The sequence below is a fragment of the Myxocyprinus asiaticus genome, chromosome 35 (assembly GCF_019703515.2).
Source record: "Myxocyprinus asiaticus isolate MX2 ecotype Aquarium Trade chromosome 35, UBuf_Myxa_2, whole genome shotgun sequence".
Classification (NCBI taxonomy): domain Eukaryota; kingdom Metazoa; phylum Chordata; class Actinopteri; order Cypriniformes; family Catostomidae; genus Myxocyprinus; species Myxocyprinus asiaticus.
In genome coordinates, this window is record NC_059378.1 from 3,552,766 (window position 1) to 3,572,623 (window position 19,858).

The following is a 19,858-nucleotide window of genomic DNA, read 5'->3' on the forward strand; positions in this document are numbered from 1 at the left end:
GTGTGTGTGCGTTTATATGTTGTGTCTTTGTTGGCTCTGATTCCCGTAAGGCATGTAGAGGAGAAGAGAGGAGGTGCAGGATTGGAAGAGGGAGGGGGATCGGGTATTAGCCGGCTGGGAGCACTGATGCACCATGTGCATGCTGGGCATTCATTTAAAATGTATGGGCTCGGAGGTCAGCGGCCCTCAGAAATGTCACAAGCTGTAATGGGATGGGAGAGTGCCAAATCCCATAGTCTCTGCAGAGTCAGACATGTGTTTAATGCATGTGTTGGAGGGGCATGCTGTGTTTGTGTTTGTGGCAGGTGCAGTGGGTTTACTGTCAACAAAGAGTCTTAAAAAGATATTGTGCTGATGTGCATAAAATTCTAAAATGTGAGACCTAGTGAGCTGCCTTGCTGTCTACTGGCTACATAGGCATGTTTTAAAAAGGGCTCCAACACATTCTGTCACGTCAGTGGAGCTGTTAGGACTACACACACATATGCACGCTGACACGCACTTCTAATAGAGTGACAGTTGAGCGCCTCTCCCTGCCAGTCTCTGTTGCTATCCAACATCTACAAACATGCCCAAGAGCACAAACATGTTTCCCTTCTGTGAGCAATGACATGCATTGTTGATGAAATATAGTCAGATACTGTCATTATTATTCAGGTTAGTGCTGTTTTCTCAGTTCTAGTTAAAGGAATATTCCGGGTTCAATACAAGTTAAGCTCAGTCTACAGCATTTGTGGCGTAATGTTGATTACCACAAAAATGTATTTCGACTTGTTTTAAAAAAAAAAGCAAAAATCGATGTTTCAGTGAGGCACTTACAATGGAAGTCAATGGAGCCAATCCATAAACGTTAATATACTCACTGTTTTTAAAGTATAGACATAAGACGTAAACATTATGTGTAAACATGATTTTAATGTGATAAAATCACTTACTAACCACATAGACAAATAAAGACATAGACAATTTTACAACCGTGTTGTCATGACAACGTAACGCTGTAAACCCTAAAACGACCGTAAAAACTACGATTTAAACGACTTTACAGCTCAAATAACACATGGGTTTTAACAGAAGAATTAATGTAAGTGCTTTTATAAAATTATAAGCTTCACATTTCTGCCTTTAAACCCTCCAAAAATTGGGCCCATCACTTCCATTTTAAGTGCTTCACAATAACCTAGATTTTTGCTTTTTTTTTTTTTTTAAGGGATGAGTCAAAATATTTTTTTGTGGTGATCAACATTATGCCAAAAATGCTGCTGATTGAGCTTAATTTGTATTGAACCCGGAATATTCCTTTAATAGTAAAAATTCTGGTTCACATGCAGTATGCTAACATGCACTTCCAGTTGATCTAAGACAAAAATGTGTCAGTTTAAAAACATACTTTAATATATGATATTTATATTAGGGCTGTCAATATTTTTTTTTTAATCAAATTAAAAACGTGATGTGCCGATTAATTTATTAAATTAATTGCAATTAATCGCATACCAAAATTTAGGCCTACTAATAAATATAATTAATTAATAAAATAATTATAAATGTATTATATAGGCCTGCTAAATACATACACATATATATATATATATATATATATATATATATATACTTTTGTCTCTTTGTGTCATTCACTGGTGGTAAACACTGAAGAACATATTAATCACTGTTTTTCCTCTACAGCAGCTGTTATCTGCAGCTCTTCCTGCTTGTTTCCATGTACAGTCATGGAATTTGGTTGGGAAATTTACCAGACCTCTGGACAGGCTAGAGCACTCACATAAAAACACTGCCAAGATTTTTCTAGTGTGCCTCTTAACTGGTCATTCTTAAATCAATGCATGCATCACCTCCTGAAAGGCAGATATACATAATCTCACAAACACTGTATAAATATATAATATATACAGTATAACTAATGCTGTGTATGTGCAGTGTGTGTGTGTATGTATGTATGTATGTATGTATATATATATATATATATATATATATATATATATATATATTATATATATGTGTGTGTGTATTTGTAATATAAAATATTCTGTATATACTGTATGTATTTATATATGTGTTTATGTTAGTGCTGTCAGTCAATTAATTTTTTTAATTGTGATTAATCACATTTTTTTGTAGTTAATCACAATTAATCGCAGATTTTGAAAGTGCTGAAATTTGACACTGTATTACTGTATACTACTTTTCCTGTCAAAATTTATTTATTTCCATTATAGTAAAGAAAAAAAAAGAAAACAATATGTAACAATACAATGCTTTATTAACATTTTTCAAACAAAGCCTTCCACAGTATGAAGATAGAACTGCACTAAAATATCACCAATTCAAGTAACATTAAACATTTCCCAAAGTCTAAGTGGAAAAACATTATCTCCACATAAGTTGTATTTACATTGCATTGGGCATTAAATCTCTTAAACTCTCATCGTCCAAAATAATAATCTGCTGGTAGACTATGACTATCTGCTTTGCTACAGCAATCGTGAAGCCGTGTTCATGATTCGCATCAGGCGTCAACGCAGTATCAAGCGCCGCTTTCAACTCCACATGAAAAGCGCTTGAAGACAAAAACGTCTCATTTTGCCTTTTGGTGATCGTTAAGACTTAATGTGCTTCTGTGGTAATTAAAATGCACCTTACATAGGCTGCAAAATACTTGATTTCTATCACAAGTACCATCTGGGCTCATTTTGTATATCAAATAGCATTAAGAGGTCTTTCTCCATCATTTTATCACTGACAGGGAAGCACAGTTATGTGTGTGTTGTGAAGTGTCCGTCAGTGTTATGACTCCAGACGAACACATCGCAAAGGTTCCGCCCTCTCAAGTGTTTATGCTGTATTAATAGAAAATGCGTTAATCGCAGTTAAGATAAAGCCGTTAATTTTATTTCATTGATCGCATGTGTTAAAGCGTTCATTCTGACAGCTGTAGTATATACTGTGTGTGTGTGTGTGTGTGTGTATATATATATATATATATATATATATATATATATATATACTGAATAAACTATATATATATATATATATATATATATATATATATATATATATATATATATATATATATATATATATATAAAACCCTATTTGTTTGCCTCTGAGCTGGACTTTACGACAATCAGACCAGAGCTAGAAAGTTTACTTCAATTAGTATCCTGCTCTTAGATGTATAACACTGCAGCCTCCGCTTTGAATAGCACACTAGCTGCTTCAGTTCCACCAGAAGGAGATAAGAGGCAGTACCTCCCACTGTCTCTTGCAACTCTCTGCCCCATATGTGCAGGGAAATGTCACTGCCTCTGCAGAACGCTCATGGGATCGCTTGCCCGGCAGGAAGTACGTATCACCTGACCTCGCCACTGTGACTTCACACTTCCCTCAGGGAGTGAATGTCTTGTGCACAGACCTGCACTTAAAGGACATTATCCTTCTACTTCCTTGCGAGTATTCCGTAGGTTCTGGATGCAAACATTCCTTGGAATCGGTCCTGAATTTAAATGAGCTAAAGCCACAGTCCCTGCAAAATAAATTCTGCCTCACAAATTAAGTATCAGAAATGTTTTATTAATTACAGTCTGGTTTATTCATGCAAATAAGTACTTTGGTTGTACCATGGTACATTATTCTTCATCTAAAACTATTTTAAACAGCATTTTGCCAACTCTTTTATAATTATTTTGCATGCAGTTTTTATGACTTCATATTAAAGGAATATTCCAAGTTCAATATGAATACAGAAATGCATAGTTTTACCATAGTACCCTATCCAGAAAACCATAGTATTACTAGTACTTTTTTGTAGGAGTAAAGCGCACTAACAAGCCACCTTTCATTTTGTAAATTAGATCATTGGTGGCAGCAACCAACATGGGCTTCTAAATTTAATGGTGAATTTCACAAGTTAAAATATTTATTTGTGCCCCTCTGTGTGGGAGTAGAAGACATTTGAGTGTGTTTCTAGTGTCAGTGTGAGAAAACAAGGAAAATAAACATTACAAAAACACTTTTAATGAGCCTGCAGCTTCTATCATTAAGCAAGCAGGACAAAGTGACTTTGTTCTCTCCCCATCTCTCCTCTTCTCCATCTCTCATGATCTGTGTCTGCCTGTCTCCTTATTCTCGTTTCCCTCTCCGCTCACACACATTTATAGACCAAAGCCAGAGATCAAGGTCCGCTCAGATGGAGTCGAGTCAGAATGCCCGCAAATGGGCATTAGGAGTGATTGCCTTCTTGTGGCACCTATCAGCCCAGATCACATCGCTCTCAATCAGTTACCAGCATTTCACATATTCAGTCACTTTTTTACTCTCCCTGTTTGTCCACCTCCTCCTCGTCTTTAAGAACAACCAATAAATGTCTTTCTCTGAAGGAGGCCCTTGCTCAATACTTCTTGGCTAGTAAAGGTGAACTTTTAAAGGTAATATCTGGTTTAGGTGGACAACAGTGAAGTAAATATAATTAACTTTGTGTCACGTTTGTCCGTATTCCTGAAACATACATATAACATAGACAGTGACATATCGTAACTTACAGCAGACTATCCTGATTCAAATGAGCCCAAACACAACATAATATGATCATTAGATCTTGAAATATACCTCAAAGAGTGTACATGGAATGATGATGCACAAAAGTATGTTCAACACATGTTGTGTGTGTGTGTGTGTGTGTGTGTGCAAACACACTTCCACATATGTGCTCATCTAAAGGATTGGGATGCTTGTGAACACTTAATATTTCTGTATTTTGTAGTCTAATCCATTCATTTACAATGGCCAGTCACTTTAGTAAGCACCACAGGTGTAACAAAGTGTAATAAAACCAATAACATTTTGTGAAAATGATCTAAAAAAAAAAAAAATTGTGTGTTCAGATGCCCTGTGTGAACAAAGTCATGCAATTTTATTTCAACTGGATAAAATAAACTACAGTTTTTTTAGGGAAAAAACAAAACAAAACATTGTGTTCCAGTATGTTAAATATGCTGAGCTAACATAGCTGAACGCTACTCGTTTGAGACAGAGAGGAAGTTGAGATGAGGGGTGAGATCTCTCCATCAGCAGTCAAGATGGAAAAAACCACAATGATGCATCAGGGCTCTGATGCTTTCTGAATGTTAACGAGAGTTCAGTGCTGTATAGGCAGTATGCACATAAGTGCCTAGCAAGCCTCTATCATCTTATGCATGATTAAAACCAACATCCAATAATGTGCTTCAGTGTGCAACCTATATGAAGTTTTGGACTGAATCTTTATATAAAACAACATTTGTGGAATAATGTTGATTACCACCAAAAATAATATCGACTCGTCCCTTATTTATTTAAAAAAAGCTCAAATGTGGGTTCCAGTGAGGCACTTACAATGGAGGTAAATGGGGCCAATCTGTAAACATTAAAATACACACTGTTTCAAAAGTGTAGCCACAGGACATAAACAATATATGTGGTAACTGTCAATCAAGATTAACTTGTGTTGAACCCAGAATATTATAGTAGGCCTAGTTATGCTTTGTGAAAATTATGTTCATTGAATAGATTGTAATCAGCTTAATGTTTTGTCCATTCTTTATGGTTTATTCCTCACTGTATAAAGCGTCAAGTGAAGTGTCAGGGTTAGAAGTGAATGGCAAAAAAGTGGCCCAATTTACCTGAATTCACCTCACTCCTAACAGTATTGACTGTCTCTGCAAGAAATTCCTGGGAAGTTTTTCGATTCCATGTTTCCTTACTGACCTGTGCACCCATTGTAATCTCTCTCCTAAAGCCTTGTTTATACTTTTGCCTGGCACCGCAGTGCACCGGACCGCAGACTGCGCACGCACCTCCTTAATTTCTAGAGGCGTTTATACTTGACGCACGCCATTGTATTATTCTGTGGAACAACAGGGGGCAGCCCAGAGAAAATATCAACTGAGTCAGCAGAAAGTAGTAGTAGTAGTTTCCAGGCAGACACAACTACTTAAAACCTGTACAAGAATCTTTGTAATAAAAGCATCAAAATTCAATCTAGTTTTGTTTTTATTCGATATTAAGGCAGCGGATAAATACTTGTATCATACCTTAAAAATGCTAATAGAAACAATTAAAATCTAAAGAGCAATGTTACAGTCTCTGTGACATTCAGTGTGTAGAAGGCACCTCTACTATACTTTATGCTTATAAAATGTACATTGAAATGCTTACATTCACATAAACTCTTATAGAAATGCTAACATGCGGTGTATAGTGACTGAGCAGTAAATTTGCCAAATTCATGAAACATGAGCAAAACAAATGTGTGTAAATGCATGCTTATGTAAACTGTTCCATTTAAATAAATGCCATAATTTACACAATAATTGTTTTACTAATGATTTGCACACAATTTTGTTCTCTCATGTTTCATGAATAAGGCAAATGTACTTCATTTTTATTGGCTTATGTTATTTTTTTTATGCCCTCGATATTTTTTGCCAATGTAAACGTCTTAAGAACCTTTGTAATAAAAAGCAACAGACTTCTATTTCTTTTTATGGGAGATTCGTTATCCATAAGATGAAATGGTCAGAAAATAAACCAAATTTTAATGTATTTCTGATAGAATGTTATTATAAGATGGTAAAGCTTTGTAAAAATAATCAAGCAAAAATATTTGGTAAAATTATGATTTATTTAACTTAACAGATTCATTATCTATTTCTTTTGAAACCCCTATTATATTTGATTTTATTACTATTATTAACCTGCTTTTATTGTGTTTTTGTTATATTGTTGGTTTGTTTTTGCATGCTTGCATTGTATCTGAACATGTTTATCAGTATAGCCAATGTTGTCGACACAAGTCGTTAATTTTTGAATGCGGCGCTGCGCGCACTGTTCACTCGGTTACAAATAAAATGGGATGCACACCGCCACGCAAACTGGGGTCTAGCGAAGTCAAAGCGCACTTCCGCCAATGCTGTGATAACGTCATTTTTGTTGCCCGCGAACTCGTGGACGCGGCAAGTACAAACCAGGCTTAACCTGACAGCTCACCTGTCTTTTGGTGTGTCCACTAGGAATATCTCTGCCATGTTTACAGACTCACCTTGTCCCCGTCTCTCTCTTTCTCCCTCGACAGGCGAGGACTTCGCAGTGGTTCAGCAGGAAATAATCATGATGAAAGACTGCAAGCACTCTAACATTGTGGCGTATTTCGGTAGTTACTTAAGGTATAGTAATGACCACTTACCTGACCACACATTTACAGTTCTCTGCTTTCTCCTTCACTTACCCTTTTCTCTCCTCCTGCTCTATCAGTTCCTATTCTTGTCTAAGGCTGTTGGCCAAGTCTCTCGGTTTCTCTGTAGGAACAGCCACGGTTACTACAGCACCTCTATTTCTGCTAATTGTACGACCTGTGCTTAACAGCCAAGCTTATCTAATATAGACTTAACCAGAAAATCTAAGAATAGTGATCTAAGCAAAAGTGTATATCTTAATAAACAAGAAATGTTCTTTACAGCATTGACAGTAAAAACATGACACTATAGATCTTTTTCACATTTCCGGCTTTTGGAGCATGGAAGTAAACTGTTGGAGGGTAAACGTGTACAGCAGTGAGTGGGAGACCACAGCAAATATTATTTTTCTTACCTATTTGCTCAGACAGCAAAAGAACAATTCCATGACTTTTCACAAGAGGAAAAAACAGTGGATTACAGCAGTCTGTTGAGAAAAGATGCCAAATTTACTGTCACTCCCTCAGCAGCTGTATTAGAAACCCCATCGCAACTATGGTAACTCGTTTTTTTCATGTTGTGAATATACAGTAAATCAGTTAAAAATATAACAAAATAATTCCTGATAAGTTCTTCGTTTAAGGGTAAAAAGACGTTTGAAACAGACATGCAAAAGTATACTGTTTGCAAACATTCGGACACCTGCCACACCGCTGGGGGAGGCATTTAGAAGTACATTTAAACATGAGGACCCTCAAGACTGCACGTAAAACCTTAACTAATATGACATTAAATGTGTTAACAATGACTTTATGCCTCATTCTATGAGTAGAATTAACAAGAGGTCAGTAAAAATTGTTTTAATCATTCGATGATGATTTAAAGTAATACTTAATTTGTTTCATTCTGAATTCATGGAGCTACTGAGCTAACACGCTGTACACGGTCTTAATATTAGCCGATTACACTCTGTTATTGTGATTTATGATGACACTGATACTACTGCAAAGATGGGTGTATAAAAGAGTGTTAATGGGCAGAAAGAATGATGATAAGATAGGCATATCTTACTTTGGGCAGATGTGTGAATGGCTGTCGCTGCAGATGGCACATGAGTGAATGGGCACTTGAGAGTGTTTGAGTAGATTTGATTAATTTTGTAGACTAATTAAACCAAAAAAACAAAAAAAAAGCATGACATGTCTCTAAGCGAAAGATCGTACAGATGTTGGAAAGTTTGCACCAGCTCACTAATAACTCTGCAGGCCAATGTGTTCATATTGACTGATCTTGACTTGACTGAACAATGTAAACAGAATTAAATATTGGCCTCAAAGTAGGTGGTGCTCCAGGTCACACCAGTCGATGACATGGACCAATGACAGTAAGAAGGTGTTAAGCAGCCGGTAAGAAGATTTTCTAAAAGTTAACCCAGGCAAGCTTTTACGAACCACCAAAACAAACTCAAAAACACATTCTTTTTTTGCCAGATTTAGTTCTAAATGGCATCACACCATTTTTTTCTTAATTTTTGAATGGAGTATATCGGGCCTTTAGGCGGAAATGCGTCTGTTAAAAAGGTCTTTTGTCACTCGCCCAGGATCTACGCCCCTGAGTCTGAGGCCATGTCCCCACTAATAAAGTTTTAAAATTCTGTTTTCAGAGGGGGGCCTGGGTAGCTCAGTGGTAAAGATGCTGGCTACCACCCCTGGAGTTCACTAGTTCGAATCCCAGGGCGTGCTGAGTGACTCCAGCCAGGTCTCCTAAGCAACCAAATTGGCCCGGTTGCTAGGGAGGGTAGAGTCACATGGGGTAACCCCCTCGTGATCACTATAATGTGGTTCGTTCTTGGTGGGGTGCGTGGTGAGTTGAGTGTGGATGGCGTGAAGCCTCCACACGCGCTATGTCTCCTTGGCAACGCGCTCAACAAGCCATGTGATAAGATGCGCAGGTTGACAATCTCAGACGTGGAGGCAACTGGGATTCGTCCTCCGCCACCCGGACTGAGGCGAATCACTACATGACCACGAGGACTTAAAAAAAAGCACATTGTGAATTGGCCATTCCAAATTGAAAAAACAAAACAAAAAACTCTGTTTTCAGTTTCCTAACCTCATCGTTTTCTATTTATATGGTACTAGAGAGCGTTTTCACAAGTCTCCGTTGCCAGTGGAGTAATATGCGTACTAGTGTGAATGAGAGGTGTAAACGTAGCAAAATCATTGCGTTTTCAACAGAAAATGTATCAGTGTGAATGTGGCCTACTGGTGCATTCACGTAATTATTCGAATTACTGAATTGTCGGAATTACAAGATTATGATTAGGGTTGTGCATGAGTAATTGACTAACTGAGTACTTGTTCTGCACCAGCTAGTCGATTCTTAAAAACACTATTTGAATATCATTAATTTATTTTGCTCTGCGCATTTTGCCTGCCGTTGGCAATGCGTAAGTATCCTGTACTTTTCCTCTGAATCTCTCACCAAATCTTGCGGTTACATTTAAGTCCACTGGGGGACGTTGTGGATGTGTCGTCGATATGTTGGATGAGAGAAGAAGATGTGTTGGCTTCTTTGTGTGTTTTCAAGTAAAGCCAAGTGTGACAATACTTGTAATATTTTCTTTCTTTTAAAATTCTACTCTATTGCTATTCAGTTCTTGTTGGAGTCATGTATACCAACGGACATGGATAGTTTTTTATGGTGGAAAGAAAATGCGAAGCGGTACGAGAAACTCGGAAGCTTATGTGTGTTAAATATCTAAACACCGGCAGAGCGCGTTTTATAAAAAGCCAACTTACACCACGTTTTTCTGAATAATAACGTGAATAAAAAGTGATAGCCTTTATGTAGACCCAGAGTTTTTATATGTGCATTACCTTAATGCCGTCAGCATTGGTTTCTATGTAAGCTGCTCGTGAGTGCAAATTTTTTTTGCTGTTATTTTTTAAATATTTTTGTATTTTTATTAATGCATATTGTTCATTCCATTTTTTTCCCAAAGGAAAAGCATAGTTTGTTGAAGTTTTAAACCGTTCTTGGTAACGTTTGTGAATAAAACAAAATATAAGTTTCATGTACGTGTCATGCTTGATATTTTTAACTGACATTTGAGTAATCGATTACTCAACTACAAAATTACTCTAAAATGCCCATCCCTAATTATGACTTGTAGACTCTAGGGCTGTCAATTGGGCAGAGAAACTAAATTTGAATTTTTACTTGAAAAATGTTCTAAATTAGAATTAATTTTGAATTTTAAAGTCAGCTGAATTTTAAATTAACATTACTTCCGAGGGCGCATTGAATACATATAACCATACAGCACCGTGTAATATTATTGCAAAGAACATTCCTGGCTGTTAAAAAACATTCTATTTTAAACTAAAGTGCATAAAATAAAAAAACTTTTAGCCGGTTCATATTGTCAAATTTTAAGTCAATAGTAAAATGACAGGGGAAACACTTCAATAGGCAGTTCTGTGTTAATATGGTGTTACACTTGCACTGCTGCCACAGTATATACTACCACAGACTCAAACTTCATAATAACAGCAATATACCACAGTGTTTTTCATTAATTACAGCTGTATGTAGGGTAGAATTATTCCCAGATAGCAGTGGTATTCGGCTGAACTCAGTGGTAAAGCAGCTCATGATCCCTGGTCAGGGGCTGTTCACAACAGAAAGGAACAGAACGTGAGGATCTCTAGACACACTCCATTACAGACAAACCCATTGCTTAATCTGAGAAATGCTCATAAGAGAGCAAGACGCAACAGTCAAAGACCTCCACCTACTGTAAGGGGCTGTTCACACCGAACGCTTTTGCAACCATCCAGTTTACCATTTGTTTTTCTATGTAAACGCACTAGACGAACGTCTTTGTTTCGCTTTGTTTTTGTTATTCAGCGTCTCTTATAGGAGCACTGTTTTTTAAATGCCGTGTCAAGTTAAAAAGAACTTTAAAATGCATCTCGAGACACCTGGTTTCTGTTAAACTGTATTTTGTTGCGCTTCATCTAGCCTTTTTTAGCGCAAGAATGCGATCGGTCTGAAGTCATCGCCAGTGCGTGGCACACATCCAGAATTCGAATGCGCAGTTTTAACATTCGAATGTGCGTATCTTTCTTAAATTCGGCGAATGTTAGAATTTCGAATTTTTATTTGACAGCCTAGTAGACTCATCGGCAGACTCTCCCCAAGTGTTCAGGAAAGCTGTTTGAAAACAATGTTTATTTTGGTGACGGTAGTGTATTTGTTTGTTCCGCTTGATAATGCATTTTACTGTTTATTAATTATGGGCTGCGCAAATAATTGCTATAAAATCGCGACATGAGCATGTGCAATTTCTAAACCACAGCAAGCTGCAATAATATTCTTCTTCTTCTTTTTTTTTTCTTTTCTGAATTCTGTGATATTTAATTCGGCATTCGGCATAAGTCTTTTGCACATTGTCAAGATCTCGCTAATTAGAATGCAGTGCACAAAATCGGAAAGGTTAATAAAGAATATAGAAAAAAAGGCATAAAGAAATAACTGATGCTGTCACTTATGCCAAGACAATTTCTTCCTCCTGAAATGTGACATTTTTGAATGTAAAATGTAGAAAGAAAAATATTTGCCAAAATCGCAATATCTATCAAAAAAATCTCGATATTAATTTTTGTACATATTGCACAGCAATTTTGTTCTGCTTCCCCCTTGACTCTATATAACTCCAGAGTTTTTTGTCTCTTAGTCTAGACATTATTAGTGCATGACACCTTACAGAAATGGATTTGATAAAAGCATGTTGCAAGATTGTGAGTTATTTCTCATGTCTATTGCTTGCTGTGTCATGACCTAGAAAAGTGTGCATCTTTCTCTCTCCCTATAAGCCACCAGGGGACTATTTCGAGACACATCGATTGAAATATAATTTGTTTGTGTGTTTCTTTCTCGTTTTTTCAGGAGGGATAAATTATGGATATGTATGGAGTACTGTGGGGGAGGTTCACTGCAAGACATTTATCACGGTAAGATACACAATATCAAGATAAACAATCAACCCAACACTAACACAAACCCGAATTCACTCGCGGTCAGTATTCAGTGCTTTGCAACATCCTCATTCAATTTTCATTATTTCAAGTGCACAGCATGAACGAGATACAACAGCCACAATGTTTTGAAAGTTCTTCACATTTCTGACTTGGGGTCAACTTTGAGCAATTTCATGTCCCAGGGGTATAGATTTCAGATTTCAACGAAGGTCACATTAGAATTGATTTAGAAACTTTTTACCAGGCCATCATCATTTATTTTTAAAATGCCTTTTATGAATAGATTTTACCGTTTTAGGCTTGTCCCAGGCCCAGACTTTCAATATTAAACTATAAAAATACATTATAAAAATACAAATAATTACATGTTTAAAACTATAATCATCATAGAGTGAAATTAACATAATTTCAGTATCTATTGTGTAAAAATGATTTCTATAAAAATATTTTAAATTACGACGTAATTATGGCATAATTTCCACCACACAAAACAATTTTGCCCCTAATTAAGTTTTTTGAAAGGTTAGTGTACTTGTTAACCAAGTGGTACGCACATATCATTTTTGAACGTATGACTATGCACATTAGTGCCAGTTTTAAAATCAGAAAGTGCCCAAATACGTTTTATCATGTCGTATGTTTTGCTTTAACCTCCTGAGACCCCCGCGTGACTGCTGTGTGCATTTTCTGTTTCCCTCTTTGATTTGTAACTAGTAGCACCTAATAAACAAGCAAAAAAAAATAAAAAAAATTTCTAGAGCAAATAGATTTCTTAAAAATTAATGACCACATATGTGGACAGCGGGACTACGTTGTGAAATTGTAAATAACACTAAGCGATAGAAAGTCAGATTTGGTTCATCAAATTGTTTATTATGTATCCAGGAGTGTTGGTTATTCATGTTTTTGAGACGTTACAGACATTACATCAGAAATTATCATAATTAATTCTGATTCAAAGTAATGTCCAGCATCATCCAATCACTGCCAATCATGTTAAAATAAAATGATACATTATAAATTCTGAATCTATGTACTGATTATCATTGTCACATGTCTGTCAAACATGTTGAGTGATCCAAACATCATCTGCAGCCTGAAACTGAACTTTTGATCAGATTTTAGGAGTGAATGCACTTAACTGCATAGATCGCTATAGGATGCTCCCTTGCTCCCTACTGAGTGAATGACTTAACCTCCAGTGTGCTGTCTGTCTGCACTGGTCTCAGAACAGTTTGAAATGCACCTTATTTTCATCCTAACTCCATATAAAGCCTCTGAAAGACACATTTTACAGCTTTTGCATGAATACATGTATTCTCAATGTGAAAATGGACAGTAAATAAATAGGAATGCATTCACTAATGTTAATGAATAGCACAGTATTGTACAGTGATAAAAAAATAAATATATATAACAAAATGTATATTTTGTTATATAATGAAGCGAAATGATCCACAGATGTGTTGGTGATAAAAGTTATTCAAAATAACAAAATAAAAAATTCTACTTTTGAGGAAATGCAATGCCAGTGTCTACATATGAGGACATATTAGGGCGCTGACATGCGAAAAATGAACAGATTTTTTAAAGTGGCATATCAAACAAAACTAGAGACTCTACTCTTTACAACCAAACAGGTTTCAATTAAAAAACTTAGAGATTTCTTACCAGAGGCACTTTTGTTGGCGCTGCGTCCGTAGGAGCGCTTCACGGACATCGACGGCATGCTGTTGTGTCACGTGACTCGGTGCAGCAGAAGTTTAACCCTTAAATGACAGTGTAGAGTCTTGTGAACAGTATTCAGTCGGTTTTTATTCATTTAAATTATGCGTTGCATATAGCGAATCCAAAATACACCGTCCACGCATGTGGACGTGGGGTCGCACAGGGTTAAAAGTCTATATATGCAATAGTTCTTTAAATTAAATGTCACTTGGTTTGATATTTTGTTTTCAGAGAGATTCGGCTTAAGTGTTCTAACACAGTTAATGATATTTCCACTCATTTGACACAATATTTACTCAAATCACTATAATCGCAAACTGAAATTGTGCTGTTGTCTTAAGATTTTGAGGCTGATACTGGTTTTATTTATCGACCAAGCAGTGCAAGCGATCAACCAATGCTAGTAATCTTAAAATGGCTAAATATTAGCTTATTAATCAGCCTGGCTGAAATGTCGTCTGATCACTATTTCTGACTTATTATTATTTTAATTAATAAACCGTCGTCTTCTCCAATTCACAGTTTGATTCTTGATGGCCTAAATATATAAATCTTTTCGTACGTTGTTGGAAATTGTCCCAGTGAAGGTTCCCAGGAGATAAATTCAAAAGAGTGGTGCTGTCATATCATTAGCGCTCATTTTCGCAGCAGCTTTCGGCAGTCCTGCAGGTTCTCTCTGAACCTCAGCTCGGGTGGGTGTGCGGGGATGCACGTGGGAGGGGCCTCCCACCAGTTAGATGGTGTTATCCCGCTAACTTATTAGCTAATGCCTGGACTAATGTCCAATGTTATCAACCCCCGCTGACACGTTAACGCTCGTCTGCAGGGTCACAGGCCTGATTAGAGCAGAGGCCGACCGGCTGCACTCCATCCACACACAGCACAACAGAGAGAGAGAGGCACAAATAAATCATAAAGCATGTTCTGCTTGGGCAAAATGTCTTGAAATAACTCTCTGAACTGATAAATAATCATAAAAATGGAATTTAAGGTAAAATTTCTGCTGAATGGATACATTTTGCTGCATTTGTTTAACTGAAACCCCTAATAAGTTGACTGTACTTTAATAGAGTAATGGCGTCTCCAAAACTTGTGTAATTAAGTTCACTTAACTTGGTGATTATATCCATTTCCTGAATGCGGAAATGTTCCACGATTTGCCTGTTTTCAATTTCCATTCTTCAGTGTTTTCACCCACTTCTGCGTATATTTTTAGCGGTTAATATGATGTTTAAAGTATTACATTTGTAAACATTTTCAAAAGCCTGTTGCTTTAAAGTGCCGGTACTTAAAGTCAAGATGACCATTTTTTTAACAGTGCCTCACCCGAGTATGTAGATGTCATGAAGTGATGGTCCGAGGTTAGTTACTTTGAGTTGTTAACAGCCAGCAGCTGCACAAGTTGAGACTAAAGCACATAACTGGTAATTATGTGCTGGTTGCTGGTTCAATCCCCACAGCCATCACCATTGTGTCCTTGAGCAAGGCACTTAACTCCAGGTTGCTCCAGGGGGATTGTCCCTTTAATAAGTGCACTGTAAGTCGCTTTGAATAAAAGCGTCTGCCAAATGCATAAATGTAAATGTAAATCTTGTGCACTTCAATGGAAAATATGGGAAATCTGACTTTTTGTACAAAGGAGTGAACATCAGTCAGTGTCACAAAATTGCTTACTGTACATTTTATTAGTGACATAGAAGTAGTACAGAATATAAATGTTTTTTTGTTGTTGTTTTTGTTTTTACATCATAATAGATTTTGAATCCTAGAATTTCAATGTGTCTCAGCCTTTTGGACCCCACTGAATAATTTAAAAACTAAAAACACTATAATATAACATAGTGTTTACCCTTTGTTTTTATTTTCTTTACATGTGTCTATTATGTGATTTACAAAGATTGGATTATATAGTTCACATAAAATAAAATGTAAAGTCAACATGTAATCAAAACAGACTGTATGCACTTTCTTCATACACACTCTTGGTCTTATGAACGACTCATTGGTGCATATTATTCGACAGATAAGAAAGGTTTGTGTTTGTAATCTTTCAAAATGTAATAACTTCTAAATCTGGTTGCACTTGAAAATACAACACATTACAGAAGTAAAATGGGTTGTGAATGCCATTGCATGTTGAATTTAAGGTCCGTCCCCTTTCTGTTTTTCTTTCCCATTCTCACATTTATTATTTACTCATTCCCCTTATCACATTAACTATTTTGTGACATTTTAATTAGCAATTCAAGCATTTATTGACTTAAAAAAGATGAACTGTTGCTCTAAAGGGTCACAGGCTCAGAAATTTACAACACTTTCAATAGTTGTTATGCTGATATGCTAACCCTTTGCTAAAGATACAAAGTCTGTTATATTCATCAGTTGACTATTGTATTTACTGCCTATGTTGTAGTTCTATGTATACTGATGAGCCAAAACATTATGACCACTCATAGGTGAAGCGAATAGCGTTTATCATCTCCTAACAAGGCCACATGTCAAGGTCTGGGTAGATTAGATAAGTGAACAATCAGTTCTCGTAGTCAACGTGTTGACTGCAGGAGAAATGGGCAGGAGTAAAGACCTGAGCGACAAGGGACAAATTTTATGGCTAGACGACTGGGTCGGAGTATCTCTGAAATGGCAAGGCTTATGGGGTGCTCCCAGTCAGCAGTGGCGAGTACATACAGACAGTGGTCCGAGGAGGAACAAACCACAAAACAGTGACAGGGTGTTGGGCGCCCAAGGCTCATTGATGTGTGAGGGCAACGAAGGCTATCCTGTCTGGTTCGAACCAACAGAAGGTCTACTGTGGCACAAGTCACAGAAAATTGTATTGATTGTTATGGTTGGAATGTGTCACAACACACAGTGCATCGCACCCTGCTCCATATGGGGCTGCGTAGCCGCAGACCGGTCAGAGTGCCCATGATGACCACATCCACCATTGAAAGCGCCTACAATGGGCACGTGAGTGACGGAACTGGACCTTGAAGCAGTGGAAAAAGGTCGTCTGGTCCGATGAGTCCCGTTTTCTTTTACATCACATGTACGGCCGTGTACGTGTGCACCATTTACCTGGGGAAGTGATGGCACCAGGATGCACTGTGGGAAGCCAGTGGAGGAAGTGTGATGCTCTGGGCAATGTTCTGGTGGGAAACCCTGGGTCCGGCCATTCATGCGGACGTCAATTTGACACGTGCCACCTACCTAAACATCGTTGGAGACCAGGTACACCCCTTCCTGGCAGTGGTGTTCCCTGATGGCAGTGGCCTCTTTCAGCAGGATAATGCACACTGCACACATTGTTCGGGAATGGTTTGAGGAACATGATGAAGAGTTCAAGGTGTTGCCCTGGCCTCTAAATTCCCCAGATCTCAATCCGATTCAGCATCTGTGGGATGTGCTGAACCAACAAGTCCGATCCACGACGGCTCCACCTTGCAACTTACAAGACTTGAAGGATCTGCTGCTAATGTCTTTGTGCCAGATACCACAGGACACCTTCAGGGGTCTCGCAGAGTCCATGCCTCGGCAGATCGGCGCTGTTTTGGTGGCACGCAGAGGACCAACAGCATATTAGGCAGGTGGTCATAATGTTTTGGCTCATCAGTGTATATTTGTCTACTGGACTAAACCTATTGCTGGTGCTTCTGTTTAAACTTCATTCCAATCATTGCATGTAAAGGATCAATGTCAATGATACATTTTCAACTTCTATTTTTACAACACTTACAACTCACTATTGTATTATATGTTAGATTTTCATATTAGGTTAATTTTTTGTTAGAACCCAGTTGTCTTACTGTAACTAATATGTGCAGAATTCATGGCCATTTGGATGTTTCTAGATGTTTTTAGTAATACTAATGTGCATTTAAATATGTCTTCACAGTTACTGGTCCACTAACAGAATCGCAAATAGCATATGTAACAAGAGAAACCCTTCAGGTAAGCCGTTTTACAGGACTTTGTTTTGACACACTGCAATCTACTGTGACCATTAAGCTGCTTTTGAATTTTTAATGTTAAACATGTTGACAGATACGTCAAACTCCTGGTTCGGTCTCTAAAAGACAATGATTTTGGATTACAATGATGATGTTTAGTCTAATAAATGTTTTTTGGCTTAACACACAGGGTTTATATTACCTGCACAACAAAGGAAAGATGCATCGAGACATAAAGGTACTGTCAGTTTCTTTCCGATTGCTTCCAGCTTTTGCGTCATCCAAATAAGAGGCAGTTTTGAGTGGCAAGGAATTTGACTGTTTATGTCGTTCTCAAATGCCAAAAACAGTTTGAGTGACAGCACAAAATCCCATTGCTATTTTCGGATAAGTAACATTTGAGAATTTTATTATGGATTTTGGCTGACTGTAATTAGTCATTTTTATGTAGATGCCTCAAGGAATGCAATTCACAGATATAGTTGCAATAAAAAGTATGTGAACCCTTTGGAATTAGCTGTTTTTTTTGCATTAATTGGTCATAAAATGTGATCTCTTCTTAAGTCGCAAGTATAGACAAGCACTAATGTGCTTAAGCTAACAACACACAAACAGTTATAATCGTTCATGTCTTTATTGAACAAATCCAATTAAACATTCACAGTGCTGTGGAAAAAGTAAGTGAACCCTTGGATTTAATAACTGGTTGATCCTCCTTTGGCAGCAATAACCCAAAACAAGTGTTTCTGGTAGCTGCAAAATTTTGGACCATTCTTCCTTACAGAACTGCTTCAGTTTAGTCAAATTCATAGGATGTCTGGGTTGAATGGCTCTCTTGAGGTCATTCCACAGCATATCTATTGGGTTAAGGTTTGGGCTCTGACTGGGACACTCCAAAAGGTGGATTTTCTTTTTTTGAAGCCATTCTGTCATGGATATACTTCGATGTTCAGGGTGATTGTCCTGCTGCATCACCCAACTTCTACTGAGCTTCAGCTGGCGCAGAGCCACCCTGACATTATCCTGTAGGATAACTTGTTAAACTTGGTAATTCATTTTTCCATCGATGATGGAATGCGGTCCAGGCCCCGATGCAGCAAAACAGCCCCAATTCATGATGCTTCCTCCATGCATGTTCTTCCCAAACAATTCAACCTTAGTTTCATCAATCCACAAAAATGTTCCCAGTAGCATAGTGGAGTGTCAAGGTGGTCTTTGGAAAACTTCAGGTGCACAGGAATGTTTTTGTTGGAAAGCAGTGACTTCCTTTGTGGTGTCCTGCCATAGACACTATGCCTGTTTAACGTTTTCTGTATAGTAGACTCATGAAAAGAGATGTTAACCAGATCCAATGATTCCTTCAAATTTTTAGCTGTCACTCTAGGGTTCTTTTTTTACCACATTGAGCATTCTGCGGTGTGCCCTTTGAGTCATCTTGGCTGGACGGCCACTTCTAGGGAGAGTTCCCACAGTACTAAATCATCTCCATTTATAGACAATTTGTCTAACTGTGGACAGATGAATTTCTAAGCTCTTTGAGATAACTTTGAAACCATTGCCATCTTTATGCAAAGCAACAACTCTTGATCGTAGGTCTTCTGAGATCTCTCTTTTAAGAGGCATGGTCCACGTCAGCATATTATTCTTGTGAATAGCAAACTCAAAATGTTTGAGTGCTTTTTATATGTCAAAGTAGCTCTAACCCACACCTCCAATCTCGTATTATTAATTGAATGCCAGGTTGGATCATTCCTAACTCTAACTTGCTTTTGTTAACGTCATTGTGGTTCACTTACTTTATCCAGCCTACACTGTGAATGTTTGAATGATGTAATGTGTTCAATAATGTGTGTGTTGCTAGTTAAAACAGATTGTGTTTGGTCATTATTGTTACTTAGATGAAGAT

The 19,858-nt window shown here is 37.4% G+C and overlaps 1 protein-coding gene across 4 annotated transcripts in view; it reads left to right on the top strand.

Annotated features, from left to right (window-relative positions):
• LOC127425794 (mitogen-activated protein kinase kinase kinase kinase 3-like) overlaps positions 1–19,858 on the top strand; it is a 125,012-nt gene that overhangs the window by 44,655 nt on the left and 60,499 nt on the right. For all 4 annotated transcript variants that reach the window (XM_051672048.1, XM_051672050.1, XM_051672049.1 and 1 more), the window contains exons 3-6: positions 7,130–7,220; positions 12,183–12,247; positions 17,898–17,953; positions 18,143–18,190. In XM_051672048.1, the coding sequence (XP_051528008.1) occupies positions 7,130–7,220; positions 12,183–12,247; positions 17,898–17,953; positions 18,143–18,190 (260 nt within the window). The remainder of the gene's footprint in view (positions 1–7,129; positions 7,221–12,182; positions 12,248–17,897; positions 17,954–18,142; positions 18,191–19,858) is intronic.